At 38.1% G+C, this 20724-nt stretch overlaps 1 protein-coding gene across 1 annotated transcript in view; it reads left to right on the forward strand.

The window, feature by feature from the left end:
* Positions 1-3041: 3041 nt before the first annotated feature.
* The window catches only part of CHMP2B (charged multivesicular body protein 2B), a 28923-nt gene continuing 11240 nt past the window's right edge, over positions 3042-20724 (forward strand). Inside the window, exons 1-2 of the mRNA XM_015065960.3 lie at positions 3042-3380; positions 17007-17098. Of these exons, the coding sequence (XP_014921446.1) occupies positions 3347-3380; positions 17007-17098 (126 nt within the window). The 5' untranslated portion in view covers positions 3042-3346. The remainder of the gene's footprint in view (positions 3381-17006; positions 17099-20724) is intronic.

Below are 20724 nucleotides of genomic sequence, written 5' to 3' on the forward strand. Positions count from 1 at the left end.
TTTGGCATAGAGCTCCTAAAACCCTTGGATTTTTCTAAGGGATAAGAGTGAGATAAGGTATCTTGATATTCATGACAAAGCCTTTTCAAACCCACCTGACTTTATGTTAATGAGGTGACTTTTGGAAAGCACTTAAGGGTGGGGGGATGGTCACTAGGGAAACCAATATTGTAGTTTGGGTGTTGGAACTTTCAGTCCCATCCCTGCAACCTCTGGGGAGTAGAGAGGGGTTGGAGCTGGAGTTCAGTCACCACTGGCTGGTGATTTAATTAATCATGCAATGTAATGAAGCATCTGTGAAAACCCAAAAGGACAAGGTTGAGGGAGCTTCTGGGCTGGTGTATCAGAATGCCTCTATGTGCCGCTGTGCCCCGGGTTTCAAACTCCAAAGGGAACAGAAACTCCTGCATTCAGAGCCTTGCCCTGGTTATATCTTCTTCTGGCTGTTGATTTGTATCCTTTAATATATTTTGCAATAAACCAACAATCTAGTGAATAAACAGTGTTCCTGAGTTCTATGAGCCTATCTAGCAAATTAATCAAACCCAAGGAGGAGCGTGGGGAGGATGGGAATCTCTGATTTATAGCTGCTCAGTCAGGAGAACAAGTAACAACCTGGACTTGTGATTGCCATCTGAAGTGGGGGCAATCCACAAGACTGAACCTTTAACCTGTGGAATCTCCAAATAGTATCACTATCTCCAAATAGTATCAGAACTGAGTTGAATTATAGAACACCTAGGTGGTGTCTGAGAATTGCTTGGTGTGGGGGGAAAATACACACACTGGAATTAGTGTCAGAATTGTAACAACTGAATGAAAAAAGATGAAAAACCTGGTAGGAAGGTGGATAAAAGAAAAGAAAAGTGGGAAGGAACTGTATTTGTTTCTTCACTTCAAGCATGGTATGTGGCATTAGGTTTGTAATAAATATTCTTTGCTATCTGGACAATTTGGAAGAAGAGCATTGGGTCATAATGATATGACCATAGGGTATTAGTTCATTTCTTAATGAGATTTCAAAAGAATCAAATTAAAATGTTTCCTCTATCCACTATGCTTATATATGTGTCTTACTGATTCAGTGAGTTTGTTTATGACGATGGTGTGTTTTTTCATGATAGTGGTTTTAAATAAATGGAAAATACCTATGTATTCTAGTTTTTTAGCTCCTTGGTATCTCAGCTTCTCAGCTATATTTAAGTGTACATTCCCTTTAAATAAGGAGCAAACACAAAACATACTGGTACAGTTTGGTCACCAACTAATCAGAATGGATGCCAGCCAGTCTGGTGTATATCAGCTAAATATCTGCCTGCTCAAACTATGGGAGAATCAAGCTATTAGAGTGGTGAGTTTAAATACTACATATTTTTATTTTGTCTTTATTGTAATGAACAAGCCCTGTCTTTAGCTCCTGCTGTGCACTTTTGGAGGATCTTCCATATGGTTGCTGCTAAGTATTTTGGCATTTTCCCAACTGTTACAATTGGGTCAGTGGGGGGGATTGTATAGGAGTAATAAAACAAGGGTGACTGCAGCAGGGAGGAGTACGATTACTACACGCATAACAGCTTATTGCCTCATGCATTCAAGCACAGCTCAATGCCATTCATTACAACAGGCAGCCAGGGTAAACTGCCTTTTGCCACAGAGTTTACACCAGAAAGGCCAGGCTTTGGGCGCAGGGACTAAGTGTTCTTATTTACATTTTTTCCCCGTTTCCTTACTTCTCCATTTTCCTATAAAATCTAGAATAATTTGAAGGAGTAAAACAATTACAGTTTGCATATTACCACGCCATTCTGAGAAAGTTTCTTGAGCAGTCTCTTAGCTAAATTTTAGCAACAACAGCAGGATTCTCAGTGGCACTGAGGATTTTGATACGAGAGAGAAAAAAATGGGGAAGTGAAGTCTGACTCCCACAAACACTTAAAAATCCTTGAGACATGATTCATAAATCCAGAGATGACTAATAGTATTGACACTATTCCTGGAGTGTTTTCCCTGACAGAATTGACATGAAACAAAGGCTACTATCATTTTTATCCTATGGAAGGCAGTGTTGCTTAAAGCACTAACAGATTGGAAGGAAAAAAGTTCACAGCAAAATTAATATTCTAAACAGTAAAATATTAAGTTGAAATATGCGCGCGCGCACACACACACACACACACACACACACATGCTTAAGTAAAACAATGAATTTAAGGTCTTGATCCTAAGATTGTATTTTCCATATTTATGCTTATACACATAAGTATTCTTTGAATAATTTATTATGCTTTTCCTTTAGGGGCTCTCCCCCCCCCCCACATTAAGCACTAATATGCAGCTATATAGCATTCTAATAGGTTCACAGTACAGCCATGATTTTTTTTCACGCAATGGCAAGAAATCGAGATTTTAAGAAATAGAATTGGAGACGTTTAAACCGGTAGGCAAACGTGTGGATTTATTTTTTTTTAATGTTTCCAGCCAAGAATTGTAAATACCAAGTGTTGCATTAAAAAAGTTGCTCCTTATTCCCTTCCTGCCCCGTCATCCTCAAGCTTAGGAACAGTGTACCGAGACACGCCGGGTGGTCAGATCCATGGGCCCAGGACTGCAGGTGAACGCCTCTAGACCCATGGCGGGCTGCGCCGGCCAGCGCCACGGAGATCGCCGGCCCCTCAGGGCGGGAAAGAACGTGAACTTCGGGGACAAACACCGCTGGGGCACGGACCACAGCAGTGCAACCAGCCCCTGCACTTATGAGAGTACTAATACTGACAGCAACGGGATGGTCGTAAACCAACTGGTTCCGGGACGACCCACACTTGTCCTAAAACGCTGGGAGCCCCACTTCCAGCTTCCCCCGAAGCAGGGAGGAAAGTGCTAATTAAGGCTCATCTCTCTCTGTATTCGGCAGGGAACCCAGGCACAGAAGGTTCCCGGCACCGCTCACGGTCTCCCGCGCTCTGATACCACCGCAAGCCCCCTCCTGACACGCCACGCGGCGACCCCGCCGGCGGGAAAAGCGGGCAGCAGCTGAGGTGAGGGCAGAGGCAGCAGCTTCAGGCGCCCCAGTGCGCAAGCGCGCGCGCCTAATGCGCAGGCGCCGCCTAGAAGTGACTTCTCCAAAAAGTGTCTTAGTTCTCGGTCACCTGAGCTCGGGGGTGACTCGGCTGCGGTAGGCTTCGCAGCTACCCGCCCTCCGCGGGTCCTGCCTGGTGACCCCTCCCTCTTCTCCTGCCCATCGTTCCACCACCCCAAACCCTCCAAGGGCCTGTCCTTTCCGTTCTGCCTTTTCCCAGTCGCGGGTCGGACCGGGCCGAGCCGGGCAGCCTGGGCGCGGTCTCCGACCATGGCGTCTCTCTTCAAGAAGAAAACCGTGGATGGTGAGTTCAGGCCGGGCCGAAGGGGCCCAGCTCGGCGTTTCCCTGGCATGTTTTGGGGGCTTCCGGCCACGATTCTTTCTGCTGTCCCTAGGGGCGGGGCTGGATCAAGTGGCCCCACAGGTGACCGCCCTCGTGCGTCACTTCTCTGCTTCCTCATCTCTTCTGACTCGCCACACCTCAACCTCACCTGGGCAGTCTGGCTTCTCTCTGATAACACGACACACACCAGCTTCACCACCCCCACCCCCGCCCGGTTTTTCCTTTAGCGAGGTGTTGAGCATTTTAAGGAGACAGGATTCAGCTGGCCTTAACTGTTAGACTGTGATTTGGTCAGTTCCGTGTTGGTTTGATCTGTTGGTTTGTTGCTTCTTCAGTTTGTAGCTGTACTATTTACAGACGTATGAACAGGAAACCTGTACTGAGCTGGAGGATGGTGTAACAGGCTCCAGTTCCAAAATGAACCTGGGTCTGGGTCGTTTGGCCCTAAGAATATCCCATCAAAGAGATGTGAAACAAATGCTTTACTGGCTCCAGTAAAAATATAAAAGGAACCTAAGGAATGTGCCTTACTTAGGTTTAGTTTTCATAATGTATTTTTCCTTCCCTTTGCTTGTCTTTTACTCTCTAAAGTAAGAGATGTGATATGTATTATCTGCATAGAAGTTTCCATTTTAAGATACTCGCATTGTTTTGGACATTTAGCTCCACGTCACCTTAAGAGGAAAAAAGTGAATGTATAGAAATATACAAAATGGTGTTTATTAGCAATTACTGTAATGTATATTTATATAACACTGATTAGTTACTCTTGATATTTTCATTGACTGCCACCAGGAATCAAATTCATTCAAGCTATTTAAAAATCGTGTTTCCTATTACATGTTGAGTCTAGGTTGCTGCTGGTTCAACTAAAGAATCACTTCTTTGTAAGGGTCTAACTGCCACAAAAGGAGCAGTGGTGGCTAGACAGTGATTGGTACAAACAGGGTGCTGAGTCCAGACCTGGGGTAACTCCTTCTTTCCTTTGTATTGACTGTTCCAGTGCCAACAACATTATTTTGGTGAGGATAACAAAGACATCATTTTTACTTTGCCACTCTACCCATCACTTCAACACATAATGTCATTTTAGCCCTCATTTAGCACACAGCATAATACATTTTTGCTTAACCTGAGTGGGTAAAAAAAAAATTTTTTTTTCTTCAATTTATGGACTTTTTAGTAACTAAGAAGTACCATTTACAGTACCTGGAACACATTCCAAGTAGGTATAGGATGTAGTACAATTATGAAGGATGGATTTTATTTGAGAATGCTGTCTAATCTTTAATGGGGTACTTCCCACCGCCCCCCTCCCCCCACACACACACTCTTTCAGCACCAATATTGTGGTTTCCAGTTATTGTATAGTACTTCAGGGGAGAAAAGGTTTTTTGTTTCAGTTTTATACAGTGAGAATTGACTAAGCAGAGGAAAGGAGTTATACCTTTGTTACTGTGATGTTACCAATTAGATTTTTAAAAAACATTTTAATGTTAAAGGCCAAACAGCTTTAATTGCCTAATACCTGTCAAATATTTTCAAAGACAAAAATATCAGTTCTGTATTCTCATTTCTGTGCTTCTTGGTGCTTTTGGCAGCCTAGTGAGTATTGTACTTGAAGTATATAGAGCAGAATAAAAAAAAAACACAGTGAGGATGTGCAGTGAGGGTATTTAACTGTATACTCATTTGCAGTTGGGTTAATTCATCCAAGAAATAATGTTTTTTGCTAAAGAGACTTATTTGTGAAAATAAAGTCTTAAGGACTTTAGCCAGGCGCTATACTACTGATTTAAAGATTTATGTGAAATTCTGAATGCAAATTTGCCCACCATGCACATTTACTATAACTACTGCTACTACTTACTATAACTGCATACTTGTTTTTTTTTTTTACATTATCACGTCAATTCAAATCACTTAATGACTTTTTAATTATATATTTGTACTTTCATTACTTTGATATAGAGCTTTGTTGATATTTTTACTCCTTGTTTTATTAAAAAGGTGTTTTGTTTAAAAGGTGACAGCATTCTTCTTAGCAGTAATGAGGCTATATATTATAAAATGTAATGTATTTTTATGCATTTCTCTCAGATCCTTGGACTCGTTGATTATTGATCATAAGATCTTTTGCTGTATGCTGCCTTTTTATCTGTTTCAGCAGTAATGAAATTCTGATATATAAGGGAAATATGTAACTGCTTATAGATCTGGAGAATAATTGAATCTTTTTGTCTCTTTGGATTGGCTGGAAGAGTTGCATACTATATCATTAAAGACTACTGCACTTGTAAATTAAAAAGGGAGACAACATTACAGCACTTATTACTATTCAGAGTTATGTTTAATTCATTTTTGACAGAAAGATGAACAAGTCTCTGTAGTGTATACTTTGTTACAGAAATTAATGAGAATTGTACCTCAGTGCTATAGAAGAGAAAGATTCCTTTGAACTTGAAATTACAATTGAGTATTTGGTTTTCCTTTCACTGATTTTTAAGGTATATACATAGGGTAATGTGTGTACAGTGTTTTTCCCCCCTATGTGGACTAATAGTGACCTATTTATTGAAACTAATTATGAATCTGTAAATCAGGATGCATTGAGGATTTGTCATAAATGGACAACTAAGTGTGTCTTTTAAAAAGTGAAATTCTTTAAGCCATTATGTGTGTGTGAGTGTGGTGTGTATAATTTTTGTCTGTTACCTTCAATAAAGACAAATTTGAGGTCCTACTCTTAAGCCAGCATTGTGTTGGCATTTCGTATACAGCATCTTATTTAATTCTCACAAAACTTTTAAGTATTATTATTATTCTCACTTTATAGGTGAGGAAATTGAGATACAAAAGACTAAGTAATTTGCCCATGGTCACACAACTTAGTGGCAAAACCAGGACCTCATCCCTTGAGTATTATCATTGGTATTTTCTTATTAGAGATCCTATGGCACGATTTAATTTTGCTGTTCTTGCTAGTATATGGAATTCTCAACTTTTAGTAGGCACCATGTAATGATAACCTTTTGTCTGGGAATCAGTCTCTTTTTCTCTTGGAATTACTGGTAGAACTCTATTTTTAACAGTGTTAGAACTAGAAACAGCCTCCTTTTGCTAACTCTCCTTTGAGCCAGCATTTCTGAGGAAGTATTTTCCAATCTCTTTCTGCTCTACACGTACACTTCTTGAAGGAGTAGTGTTGTCTTCTATCTCCACCCCTGTATTTCTCAGACACTCCCCCCGCCCCCTCCCGTTCTATAGCAGTTTGCTTTACATCTTAAGTGATAAGATCTTGCTAAGATCATCAATGACTCCTAGACTGCCAAATGACCATTTTTTAGAAATCATCTCTTGGGTCTACGTTTTGCATTTCTTTATTGAATAATTTCTTTATTGAATAATTTCTTTATTGAAATTCTCTTTTGGCTTCCATGAAACTCTTAATATTTTCCCCAAATTCCTCTGACCACTGTTTTTTCTTTTTTTTCTTACACATTTTTCTTTTCTTTTTTTTCCTTCTTCCTCCCTCCCTCTCTTCTTTCCTTTCTTCATTTTTTTTTTTTTTTAAACTTGGTCCTTAAATGTTAGTGTTCTTGTTGGTTCTATCTTGGGCTACCACTATGCTAATTGTACACTCTCTCCCTGCATGATATTATCCAAACTCCTATTATTTTAGTTATTACCTAAGTGCTGATGGATCACAAATTTGAATCTCTAGTTATATTTTTCTAAGTTTTAGACCAACGACTTACTGAGTATCTCCACCTAGATGTCTCAAAGTACCTGAAATTAAAGGGACTCCAAACAATTCATCACCATCTCCTTGAAGTCAGTTCCTTTCCTGAGTCTCCTCCTCCAGTGTTGCCAGGTCCTGATTTTGCCTCCTACCTTTAATTATTACTAAGTTTTGCTCCTTTTGTCTCTTAAATATTTGACACACATGATTTTTCACTGTGTGCCTGCAACTTCTGCTCTAATTCAGATCCCATTTACCTTGTACTTTATTACATCACCTTTCTGCTTTTCTTCTCTATAACTTCATAGCTCTTTAATTGTTTATCTACAGAGTTGCCTTGTGATTTGATCCACCTGAAATCCGAATCAGACTATGCTACTCCCCAGTGTGAACTCCTTTTTTATATCACTGGTACCAACAGGATCAGTGAGAGCTCTTTGATAAGGCATATATGGTCCTCCTTGATTTGGCCCTTGTCTTTCTTGTCATAACTCTGAACATTTTACTGTCCAGCAGTATTGTTCTTATATTTGTCAGAACATACCATAAATACTCTTTCTCACTCTGACGTATTTTTGCTTATGATGTCCTTATGCATAGGATCCTCTTTTTCCTTTCTCTGGCTAACCTGCACTGTCTTGGGTGTTTTTCTTCCCCGAGAACTTTTCTCTGAAGCCATCTCAGACTACGTTAAGTACCTCACTCCTGTATTCTCATTTTTTTAAATCTCTGCTTCCTGACCTGCATTCATTGGAACTAGAGTAGATCCTTATGTCCTTCCAAAGTTGGATCATGCTTTTTCTGAGTGTTTCCTACTTTCCATATATGCAAGGTAGCAGAGACTTCAGAATACATGGAAGTATCTCTGTAGCAGATTAAATTTAGAGACACATTTTCAAAATAACAGTATTTACTAACCAAAAGTAGTGTTTCCAAAATCCAGAGCTTACTGTAGTCTACATCCATTTACCATTGTCACCCACCTACAAGTTCAGACGTAATTGAGGAACCCTACTGACAAGAGGAGGCAGCTTCTTGGTTTTTACCTTATTGGGATTGTATCCATGTACGCTAATAGTCCAGAGTTCAGAATCTGTGACATTTTGACTAACTTGGGATGAATCTCCTGTCAAAAGGTAGGTTGTGATGCCACATTTGTGATATCTTAAGAGAAAATAAAACCCACCATCTATATAAACTGAATTCTATCCAGAACTTTTCTGCTTTCTACCAAATAAGGTAGATCCTTCTGGTGCTGTCTATAATACCTAGATCTTTCCTAGTATGCTGTGTGTTCCCTTAGTGCTTGTTGTTCTGGATATTTAAAAACTCAAATTTTACTTTCTGTTTGGCCCCTATGTTCTTGGCACAACAAAGAAAAATAACTGAACATAGGATTCAGGAGCACAGTACTCTCTTCTGAGCATTTTTCTCAGTAAATGTTCTCCATACTTGTAGTATGGTTATTTCTGTAGGAACATGTCTTCCTCTTGTATTTCTCCATCCCTAGCATGACCCCAAAGACTAGTATTTCTTTTCATGCTACTGTTTTCTACCTTCCAAGTCCATTAAGTCTGTAAAACTTCCCTTTCATAGGAGCTTTCCTGGTCATTCCCTCACTTGCCTAAAGCAAGAAAATGCTCTTTCACAATTTTCTGAACTGAAGCTGTTATTGATAATGGTACCGAAGCCTGTGTCTTTGAGGACCAATTGAGACCTAAAGATCTACTGACACATAGCCCATCTGAAAACCTTCCTTCAGCCTTTGAAAAACACTGATATTTTACTAATAATAAATTAATATGAATGAATTTCTCAGGGCTGAGTGAGTTGAGAGTTTACTGGGGGCGGGGGGTGGGGAAGCATTCCTTTTATGCTACCATAGGGCTAGACTCTCCTGTTTTCTCTTTAAGTTTATTTGTTCATTTATAGAGAGAGAGCATGAGTAGGAGAGGGGGGCAGAGAGAGAGAGAGAGAGAGAGAGAGAGAATCCCAAGTGGGCTGTCAACCAGATGCAGGGCTCAATCCCAGGAACCTTGAAATCATGACCTGAGCCAAAATCAAGAGTTGATCATCCAACTGACTGAACCACCAGGTACCCCTCCTATTTTCTCTTTAATATTCCAACTCTTCCTTCCAAGAAAGACCTGCTGAGAGTTTCAACTTCAACCTAGTTTTTAAATAGATCCTTGGCTCCCTGGACCAAATGTAGAAGAAATCTGTTAGCACAATCCTCCACAGTCCTTTCTCTTTCCCATAGTTGTTTTCTGTTTTATTTTTTGTTCTTATTTTTTCTTTACTATGTATCAAAACTGGTTAATTAAACTGATACCATTCCTCCCTGATTTTTTTGGTTTACCATTTCCAAAGCCTAAGAAACAGATTTGCTTGCATGTCGAATTCTGATTCCTCCCTACCCAGTCCCTCATTGTCGTTTTCCTTCTGCCTCCCAGTAAATTTGGTTCCCAGAGCCAGCATTTCCAGGAACTGACCTTTAACATTTCTTTCTTATCCCTTAACTTTTGAGTTTGTAGCATTTTTGCAGTTATTTTCTCCTCATCAACCCAAGAAGGTGGTACATCCCTGCATAGCCAGGACTACTTTCCTCTTTATTGTTGGGTGTGCTCCACCACACCTCCTTTACACTGGTGGTTCTTCTGTTCAGTCATGATTAGGGTGTATCTAATGCCCATTACCCTGCTATACCAGGGCCGCAGGCCCAGCACCACTTCACTCACAGCTGCTGCAGAGATGGTAGATGAGATCTAAAGTGGATGTGCCCTCTCGTCTCAGCTCTTGATCTCCAGAGCAAGTTAGTAAAAATGGTAAAGCAGGATGTGGGAACATTTTGTGCTCCTATTTCAATCCATGTGATGGCTAAATTTAGGATGACTGATAGGCAATAAAATTGCTTAGATCAAAACTATTTTTTTTCTTTAAAGAAATACATTTAAAGCAGAAAATATGGTGTATTAGATTAAGATTTTGTTATGACCTTATAGTAAACATGACCTTGTAGTAAAGCACAAATCCTGTATACGGTAGGGAGGATGCTGTCCAGTAGACCAACTTGAATCCCACTGAATGGAAAACATCTGCATGTTGTGCCTCGGGGCTCCTAGGGCAATAATTCTCAACTACCCTGTAAACTTGAGATAGGCTCCCTCCTTCTCCCCAGAAGAAGGGCACTTTAAACATGTTTAAAATATAACTCACAAATTAATGAATGCCTGTATTTAAAGTTTTTTTTTGTTTGTTTGTTTTTTTTTTTTGCTTTAATCCTGAAATGTATAAATTGTATATAAATAAGCAGGATCTGGAAGGACAGTCGTAATTCAAGTTGGGGCCTGGACTCAAATCCCAGTAGAGAATTCTAGTAAACTAGGCTGGACTACATTATGGAGACCCCTTTTGTTTTGTTTTTATTTTCGACTTTTTTTTCTGTAAGCAGATACACCTTATTGACTCAGAACCGAAAAGAGCCGAATGACCTTTTCTGTCGGTATCTTGAGCCCAGAATTTAAGTCTGTGATCATTCTAGTGCATACATGTATATTTCATTCAGTAAAAAAGAGTCTGAAAGGCTTGAGATAAGCTTTTAATACCTACAGTGGAATTGACTTGGGTGGCCTTCTCTAAGTGTTGTGCTGGGTATGGGTGGGTAAAAAGGGTGATGGGTGGGGTGGCTCCAGACCCTTTTTATCTCTCAGAACATACCACAAAGAGAACATACCGTAGTCACAGCCATGTAGCATTGCCATTTTAACAACGTGGAAGTTTTTTATTACTACCTGTTAAGAAGTGCTTCACAACAACCCCACAAGGCAGATGAAGTGCTGGAATCTAAAAACTGGGACTGTTTGTTTTTGCCTGGAGAAGGAAGCACACTATGGACAGGAGTCCAGCGCTGCTCCATCTCCTAGATGTCAGCAACACCCAGTACATGTTTCTATTATTGTCTTGACTCAGAATGAAAAGAGGCAGTAGGAAATTGTAAGGGAAATATCTGGTTATGTCAGTGCTCTATTTTTCCACCGTACAAAGAGATCTATCATAGTTTGGTAAAAGATCTATCATAGTTTTGTTATTGTTAAATTATCAACCATCTTTCTTGGTAACAGATAGAGTTTATTATACATCTTAAAGGAATGTGTTAACTATGCCTATGAGGCACATTCTTTTATATTTCAAATATCTTTGTACTCCCTTAGGTCACTGCTAACTATACTATATTGGGACAGTAGTTGGCATAAAGTGCAGTCAGGATACAAATAGATAAATAAATAAAATACTTGTGTTCCTTGCTCTGAAAGAGCTTGGGAGGAAATTAGACCTACCAAAAAATAAATAGAATGGGAAATAAACTTGGCCTAAAAAAACATTATAAGTTTCTCAGAACCATATTCAAATTATTCCTTCTCAATTATCTAGAAGACCAAATCATTAAATGTGGGTTTAGGAGTTTTTTTTTTTTTTTTTTTTTTTTTTTTTTTTTCTAAAAGGTAAAGGATAAGTTTTATAGGATATGCCTATCATCTCATATGAAGAAAATGTTTTACTATCTTTTTCTCATGATAATATGGTTTAAAGTGTTATGACTATATTTTAGTATGCAACATTAGATGTTCTCAGTTTATAGCTTAGAACTGTTTAAATATTAATAGGTGTATTAACTATGATATGAGGCTATGGAATATGCAGTAGTTAATTTTCTTTATTTTTCTTTCTCTAATATACAGTGACAGTTATGGTACACATAGATACATAAAATTGAAGTAAAACTGTTTTGATTAAGTTATATGTTTTGGTAAAATTTCCTGTCATAATAATGTGTTTTGCCAACAGAGATAGCTATATCTATTTTCTACTCTATGGTTCTCTGATACCAATGGGGTGTCTCCAAAAAGTTGATCAGTCTTAACACTCGCTGGAGTTAGCACAGAGCCCACTGGTTCAAGGCTCAGTCCTACAAGACTGTCCTCATTTTAGATGCCAGTCACAAGTCCCAGGTTGCCACCAATACTTCTGACTAACCAGCTACAAATTCTAGAGTCCTCATAACTCTTTCCACAGTGTGATAATTTGCTAGAACAAGTCGTAGAACTAAGAAAAGTGCTTTACCTAGGAACAGCCAAATGGAAGCAAAGTTTTGGGGACTGTAAGTGGCACAAGATCTTCCCTGCCCTTTTTTTGGGGCATGCTGCCCTCCCAGCGTATCAGTGTGTTCACCAACCCAGCAGCTCTCCTAATCTCTTTGTTCAAGAGTTTTTTATAACCTAGTCTTCAGCCCCACTCCCTTCTCCTGAGGTCAGAGGGCTGGGGCTGAACTTCCCATTCTCTAATCAAGTATTTGGTCTTTCTGGTGACCAGTCCCCTCCAGGAGCTATCTAGGGGTCCCCTTTCTTGAGTTAAAAGATATTGCTATCACTAAGGAAGCTCACTAAGGGTTTTAGGAGCTCTGTGCCAGGAACTCCAGACAAAGATCAAATATATGCTTTTTATTATATCACCCTAATAATGAAAAAGTATACATTGATAGAATTCTAGATCTTCTCCATCAAGGCTTTCAGCAGTTGCTTTGCATCTGTGTCAGTTATCCGGCCACAATTTAATTTGTCAATATGGTGGCTTCTCTTTCATCTCTGTACTCTTGTGGCTTTAGAAGACTTTCATCACTATCTCAGTATTACCATTTCATTTTATATTAGTTGAGTTTAGGGACTTTTCAGTACACAAAGATGTTATACTCCAAAAGTTTATTTGTAATTTCATAGTTTTAAATTTAGAACATATTTTCTGTTGAAATAGTAGGGTAAGTGGTGAATGTTTTTATACCAATTCGTTGGCTTTGGCAAGATAGGGTGCTAAGTTCAAAAGAAGAAAATTAGGAGTATTTGAGTGTTGAGGATGAAAAGGCTCGTGATTGCTTTTAAAGATAGGGAAATAAGAGCTTTGCCACTTAGTGTCTGTCTGCACCTGTCAGACGAAAGATTGTGTGCTGTGGACTGAATTGTATGCCCACAAAATTCATGTTTTTTTGTTTTTTGTTTTTAAGTTTCTTCATTTTGAGAGGGAGAGAGAGAACACATGTGAGCTAGTAAGCTGGGGAAGGGTGGGGGGGAGGGTGGGGAGAGAGAAAAAGTGCAAGTAGGGGAGGGGCAGAGAAAGAAGGAGAGAGAGAATTCTAAACAGGCTTCAGGCAGCACAGCATGGACTTGGGCTTGATCCCATGAACCATGAGATCATGACCTGAGCTGAAATCAAGAGTTGGATGCTTAACTGACTGAGCCACCCAGGCACCCCTGCAAAATTCGTGCTAAGTCCTAACCCCTAATGTGACTGTATTTGGAGATAGGGTTGTAAAGAGGTAATTGAGGTTAAAAGGTTATGAAGATGTGGCCCTAATTCAGGGCGAGGGTGACCTTATAAGAAGAGAAAGAGGTACCAGGGATGGACACACACAGAGAAAAGGCCATATGAGAACACAGCAAAGAAGGCAGACATCTGCAGGCTAAAGAGAGAGACCTCAGGAAAAATCATACCTGCCAATACCTTGACCGTGGACTTTCAGCTTCCAGAACTGTGAGAAAATTAGTTTCCTGTTTTTTAAGCTACCCAGTCTGTGGTATTTGTTATAGCAGCCGTAGGAAACTAATAAATTGTGTTATTTTAGAACAGAATCCCAACCAGTGCTCCATGGAACATTAACATCTAGGAAATGTTAATAGAGATTCTTAAAAGGAATTCTGGACTTAACAAATGTAGGAAATAATCTATAATATGTTCTCCACTTAAGAATTGACTGCATATTCATATACTAAATAGTCTTAGAGGCCTTGGAGCAAAGAAACCTATTCAACTATTAGGGGCAGAGAGGCAGAGAGATGGGGAGAGAGAATCTCAAGCAAGCTGCACGCTATCAGCGCAGAGCCTGATGTGAGACTCAGCTCACAAACCATGAGATAATGACCTGAGCTGAGATCAAGAGCGGGCACTTAACCAACTGAGCCACCCAGGTGACCATAGTTGTTTTTATTATGAGTAAAGTTATACATTATACACAGAAATGTATAAGTTTGGTGTTCCATCAGTAAAAGGATAACGAGTGTTGGCTCTGTCGTTTTATTTGAGGTGAAATTCACATAATGTTAACCATTGTAAAGTGAACAGCAGTTCAGTGGCATTAGTACTTTCACGATGGGGTGTAACCACCATCTCTAGTTCTAAAACATTTCATCACCTCACACTAAAATCCTGTACATGATAAGCAGTGACTCCGCATTCTCTCTCCCCATCCCCTGGCAAATACCAGTCTGCTTTCTGTCTTTGTGATTTGTCTATTTTTTCTTTTTTTTTAAATTTTTTTTTTTTAACGTTTATTCATTTTTGAGGCACAGAGACAGAGCATGAGCAGGGGAGGGGCAGAGAGAGAGGGAGACACAGAATCCAAAGCAGGCTCCAGGTTCTGAGCTGACAGCACAGAACCCGACACGGGGCTTGAACCCAGGAGCTGTGAGATCATGACCTGAACCGAAGTCGGACACTTAACCGACTGAGCCACCCAAGCGCCCCTATGATCAATCTATTCTGATATCTCATCTGAGTATAATCATAAAGTGTTACCATTTGTATCTGGCATCTTTCACTTAGTATAATATATTAATGGTTTATTCATGTTGTAGTATGTATCAGGACTTCATTTCTTATTATACTCCAGCTCTCATACCTAGAAGTGGAGTTGGTAAGATCATATGGTAATTTTATGTTTAACTTGTTAAGGAACCACCAAATTTTTATCCACAGTGGCTGAAACAGTTTACATTCTTACCACCAATAAATATATAAGGGTACCAGTCTTCACATTCTCATAACACTTGTTATTTTCCTTTTTTGATTTTGATTATAGCCATTCTGGTGGATGTGAAATGTCTCTCATTTCCCTTATGACTAATGGTGTTGAGCATCTTCTTTTTGTGTTTATTGTCCATTTCTGTATCTCCTTTGTATAAGTGTCTATTCAGGTCCTTCAACCATTTTTAATTTGATTGTCTTGTTTTTGAGTTTTAAGAGTTATTTATATATTCTGGATACTAGACTCTTGACATATATGTGTGTGCGTGTGTGTGTAGTCTTGTTTTGGTATTTTAAGAGTTATTTATATATTCTGAATACTAGACTCTATATATTAATAATTTGTGTGTATGTGTGTGTATATATATACATATATATGTACACATATATATGTACATATATATATGTATATATAGTTTGTATATATTTTTTCCTTTTCTGTGGGATGTCTTTCCTTTGGTGCACAGCCTTTAATTTTAACAAAGTCCAATTTATCTTTTTTTTTCTTTTGTTCTTCCTGCTTTTAGTGTCATATCTAAGAATCTATTGCTAAGTCCTAGATCATGCAGATTTACTCCTATGTATTCTTCTAAGAATTATGTAATTTCAGTTCTTACGTTTGGGTCATTAATCTTTTTTTAGTTAATTTTCATATACATTGTGAGGTAGGGGCCCAATTTCATTCTTTTTCATGTAGACATCCTATTGTCCCAATGCCATTTGATAAAGAGACTATTCTTTCTGTTACCATTGTTTTTAAATCTACTTCTTGACTAGAAAGGTACTCTAGTGAAGTGATTAAGATTACTGATTCAGGAGACAGAACACTTGGATCCAAATCTGGCATTACTGCATACTATCTTGTGACCTTGGGCAAGTTATTGAAACTTCCCAACTCTCAGTTTTCTTTAAATGTAAAATAAGGGGCCCCTAGGTGGCTCGGTCATTTAAGAGCCCTCGCGACTTCTGCTCAGGTCATGATCTCTTGGGTTCATGAGTTCGAGCCCCGCCTCGGGCTGTGTGCTAACAGCTTGGAGCCTGGAGCCTGCTTTGGATGCTGTGTCTCCCTCTCTCGCCTCTGTCTGCCCCTCCCCCACTCACACTCTTTCTCTGTCTCTCAAAAATGAATAAATGTTAAAAAAAAATTTAAATTAAAATAATAGAAAAATCAACTCCATAGCATTATTGTCGATATTATATTGCATAATATATGTACAACACTTCGCAAAGTTCCTGGTAATGAAAGATCAGTTTTGGCAAGAATTACCATCAATATCTGTGATTTTTGAAGAAATTACTATTTAGTAACAGCTAACCCAAATTATAGTCCCTTGGACCTAGACTAGCACTTTAATTCTTCAAAAGATGGGACCTGATGGATCCAAATGAATAAATTAGAAAAACTTCAAGATTGAGTGGAACTTTAATAGTGTATCAGGACATTGTGTGTTATTTACTCCTTAACAATTATCCTTATTTTATGAATAAGCAACCTGAGGTTTAGAATATTAACTAACTTTCCCAAGATATCATCATATAATGATCAGGTGGCAGAGGGAGGATTCAAATCCAGGTCTGCCTCATTGGAAGGTCTACTATTTCACTCTGTTATGATGATATGATGACTTAGTGACCTGTCTTCCTTCCTCGAATTTCATATAATACTGGGGTAAGAAGAGATGAAGAATGTGTTTGTGACATATTTATGTGCTATATAAAACATTGTATAGTATCAGTTCTCTAAGGGAATCTTTTATTGTGATGTATATACACTTTTGGATACTATAGCATATCTGCAGTTATCTTTTGTAGTTCTTTAATATTTATGGTCCAAGTTTTAATATATTTGACTTTATATATATGTACTATATTGAATAAAAAAAATTAACATCTAGTAAAACATGGTTTCTTTTTTTTTAATAAAGTCTCCAAGTCTGATATTTTAAATGGTATTGAAGAAAATTACATTTAAGTTTCTGTTGTGATTCTCTTAGATGTAATAAAGGAACAGAATCGAGAATTACGAGGTACGCAGAGGGCTATAATCAGAGATCGAGCAGCTTTAGAGAAACAAGAAAAACAGCTGGTAAGTAGAACATTAAATTTCAGCTTAACTTTTCAAACAAATTTGGAAATTAGTGTTAGAATAATTAGCTAAGAAAAAGACACATGGCAGGTGGTAAGTGATTTACTAAGAAATGGCATTTTATGTCTTCCTGAATTTTCTGCTTACCTTCATTTATTGTGTCATTCTGCTGACTTTTATCAGGATTCTGTGTATTCTGCTGATTATAAAATCAAATTATTCTTCAGTTTGTAGAAGTCATGAATGCCCAGGAGGAAATATTTCTCAAAACACAGCTACTTTATTGTCAGTTAACAACAAAGATTAAATGGTCCTGAATAACAAAAAGTTACAGGAAATAATTATGTTAACTCACAGATATCTTACTTGATGTTTTAGTGATCATTATGTCTGTGATAATGAATGTCCTTTTTTTTAAATAGACTGTCTTGCTTGTCTTTAAATATTTTTATGTTATGTTTTTATATGTTGCTTTAAATCATTTAAACAGCATGATTGACGTATTATTGACATGCAGTAAACTCCATTATTTAAAGCATATAATTTGATACATTTCAGCATATATATATATATATATATATATATATATGCTGAAACCTTTACTACAATCAAGATAATAATGAACATCCCCACCATCCGGAAAAGTTTCCTTATTCCCTTCGCAATTACTTTTACCTATCCATCCCTCCCTGACACCCTCCTTTGCAGTAAATACTGATCTGTCACTGTAGGTTAGTTTACATTTTCTAGACTTTATATAAATGAAATCATATAATATGAATACTTTAAATTTTTTTTTTTAACATTTATTCACCTTTGAGAGACAGAGCACAGTGGGGGAGGGGCAGAGAGAAAGGGAGACAGAATCTGAAGCAGGCTCCACGCCCTGAGCTGGCAGCACAGAGCCCGATGGCAGGGCTCGGACCCACAAACCGTGAGATCATGACCTGAGCCGAAGTTGGATGCTTAACTAACTGAGTCACCCAGGCGCCCCTATGAATACTTTTTTTTAACGTGGTTTCCTTCAGTCATAATTATTTTGAGATTAATCAATGTTATATAATCAGTATTAATTTTTTAATTGATGAATATTACTTTATTGTATGGGTGTTTTTTCATAGTTTATTTATCTGTTCAGCAGCCAGTGGATATTTGGGTTATTTCCAGGTTTGGGCTATTTTGAATGAAGTTGCTATTAAGATACAATTGGAGTCTTTGTGTGAACATATATTTTCGTTTCTCTTGGATATATCTCTAGGATTGGGATTGCTAGATTATGGGGTAAATGTATGTTTAACTGTGTAAGAAACTACTAGACAATTTTTCAAATCAGCTGTAATGTTTTCTGTTCCCACCAGCTAGATATGAAAGTAAAGTTGTTCCACAACCTGGCTAATAGTTGGAGTCAACACTCTTTACATATTAGTCATTCTAGTGGTGTATAGTAGATGGTCATTTTAAATTGCATTTCACTTATTGCTAATGACGTTCAGCATCTTTTCATATGCCTGTTTGCCATTTACATATCTTTTTGCCAAAAGTGTCTATTGAAATATTTTACCCATTTTTTTCATCATGTTGTTTCCTTTTGTTTATTTGTAAGAGCTTTTTATATATTTCAAATATAAGTACTTTATTAAATATATATTTGGTAAATATCTTCTCCAGTTATTGGCCTTGCCTCTTTTATTTTCTGAATAGTGTCTTTTGTGGAACAGAAGATTTTTATTTTAATCAAGTGAAATTTCTTCTTCTATGACTAGTACTTTTAGTGTCCTAAGAAATCTTTCTCTAACCCAAAGTCACTAATATTTTCCCTTCTGTTTTCTCCTAGAAGAATTATAGTTTTAGTTGTTACATTTAGGACACTGAACCATATTGAATTAAGTTTCACTGTGTTATCAGGTGAACATGGAGGTTCACTTCTGCATCTTTTGAGATGATGGTCATGCAGTTTTTCTTCTTTAGTCTGTTAACCTAGTGAATTGCATTTATTGATTTATTAAAGTTAAAATCAGGCTTTTGCTCCTGGGATAAGTTACATTGGTAATGACGTGTTTTTTTGAGGTACTATTTTCAGTAAGCTGAAATTTGTTAAGAATACAGTAAAACCTTGGTTTGCGAGCACAGTTCATTCCAGAAATGCTTGTAATCCAAAGCACTTGTATATCAAAGCAAGTTGCCCCATAAGAAATAATGGAAACTCACATGATTCGTTCCACAACCCCAAAATATTAATATAAAAATGATTACAATATTGTAATACAATACAAAATAATAAGGAAAATACAAAATATAAAGGAAAATAAGCAAATTAGCCTGCACTTACCTTTGAAAACCTTTGTGGCTGGTATGTGAGAGACCAGAGAGAGGAGGGTTATTGTGTAGGACAACTTTCATTGTCACTAACAATCAATACTATCTATTGGCTCAATGGAATCTTTTTCTTTTCATGCAGCTTTACAAAGAACCTGTCCAATGATACTTGCTTTTGCTTCCTTTTGAGGATTTCACGTTAAGTGTGACATTGCACTGTTGTTAAACAGATTTGTTGTTTGCACTGCCACAGCCTTATTTGGGTGGTGCTTTTCTACAAAATTTTGCGCTATATCTCAAATTTTACACATCTCCCTAATCTCATTTGAAGTGAGGGATTCCTCTGCCTTTTCCTCCTCCTTCACTGCAGACAAGATGCAGACATAGATTTCTTATAAAATCTTGCAGTTTCAGCCACTTGCATCCCTTGTTTGTACTTCTCGATAATTTCCTTAACTTTCACCATAATCATCTCCTTCATCTTACCGCCTTTTTTTCAACCTTTTCCTGTGTGGGGGTACACTCACACAGATGTTGACTACAGTACAGTATTTATAAACTTTTGTCATATACTGTATTTAATGTAACTGACAATAAGGCAGCAGGGGAAAGGGTCTCTATATGAAGGCAGCCTGACCTGGAATGAAGCAGAACATTCCTAAGCTTACTCTTGTTTGGAAAAGCAAAAAACCATCCATTGGTGCTTTGAAGTGACAAAAAATACACTAGTGCCAGTTGTGGGCACCTTCCAACATTCTGAAAAATCACCAATTTCTGCCAAACATCTCAGTCTAAGATCGAGCATCTGAGCATGGGAGACGATCACTCACAATTCCACAGTGATATGGAGAGAGAGAGAGAGAAGAACCATTGGCTCAGTTGTGATCATGTGACGTTCAGCATCACACACTACTCATATTGCAAGACATCGCTTGTTTATCAAGTTAAAAATTATTAGAGATGTTTGCTTGTCTTGCAGAACACTCGCAGTCCAAGGTTTTACTGTATTTGCATCTAGGGGTGCTGGGTGACCCAGTCAGTTAAGTGTCCAACTCTTCATTTTGACTCAGGTCGTGATATCATGGTTGTGGGATCAAACCTGTGTTGCATATGGAACCTGCTTGAGATTCTCTCTCTCCTACCCCTCTTCTGCCCCTCCTGTATGTGTTATCCCTCTGTCTCTCACAAAGAAAAAGTAAAGAATATTTGTATCTGTGTTTGTGAAAGATACTGATTTGTAGTTACCTTTTCATGCAGTGTCTTTATTTGGTTTTGACATCTGAGTGATGCTGACTTTAAAGCATGAGTTG

This window comes from Acinonyx jubatus, chromosome C2 (assembly GCF_027475565.1).
Source record: "Acinonyx jubatus isolate Ajub_Pintada_27869175 chromosome C2, VMU_Ajub_asm_v1.0, whole genome shotgun sequence".
NCBI classification, from domain to species: Eukaryota; Metazoa; Chordata; class Mammalia; order Carnivora; family Felidae; genus Acinonyx; species Acinonyx jubatus.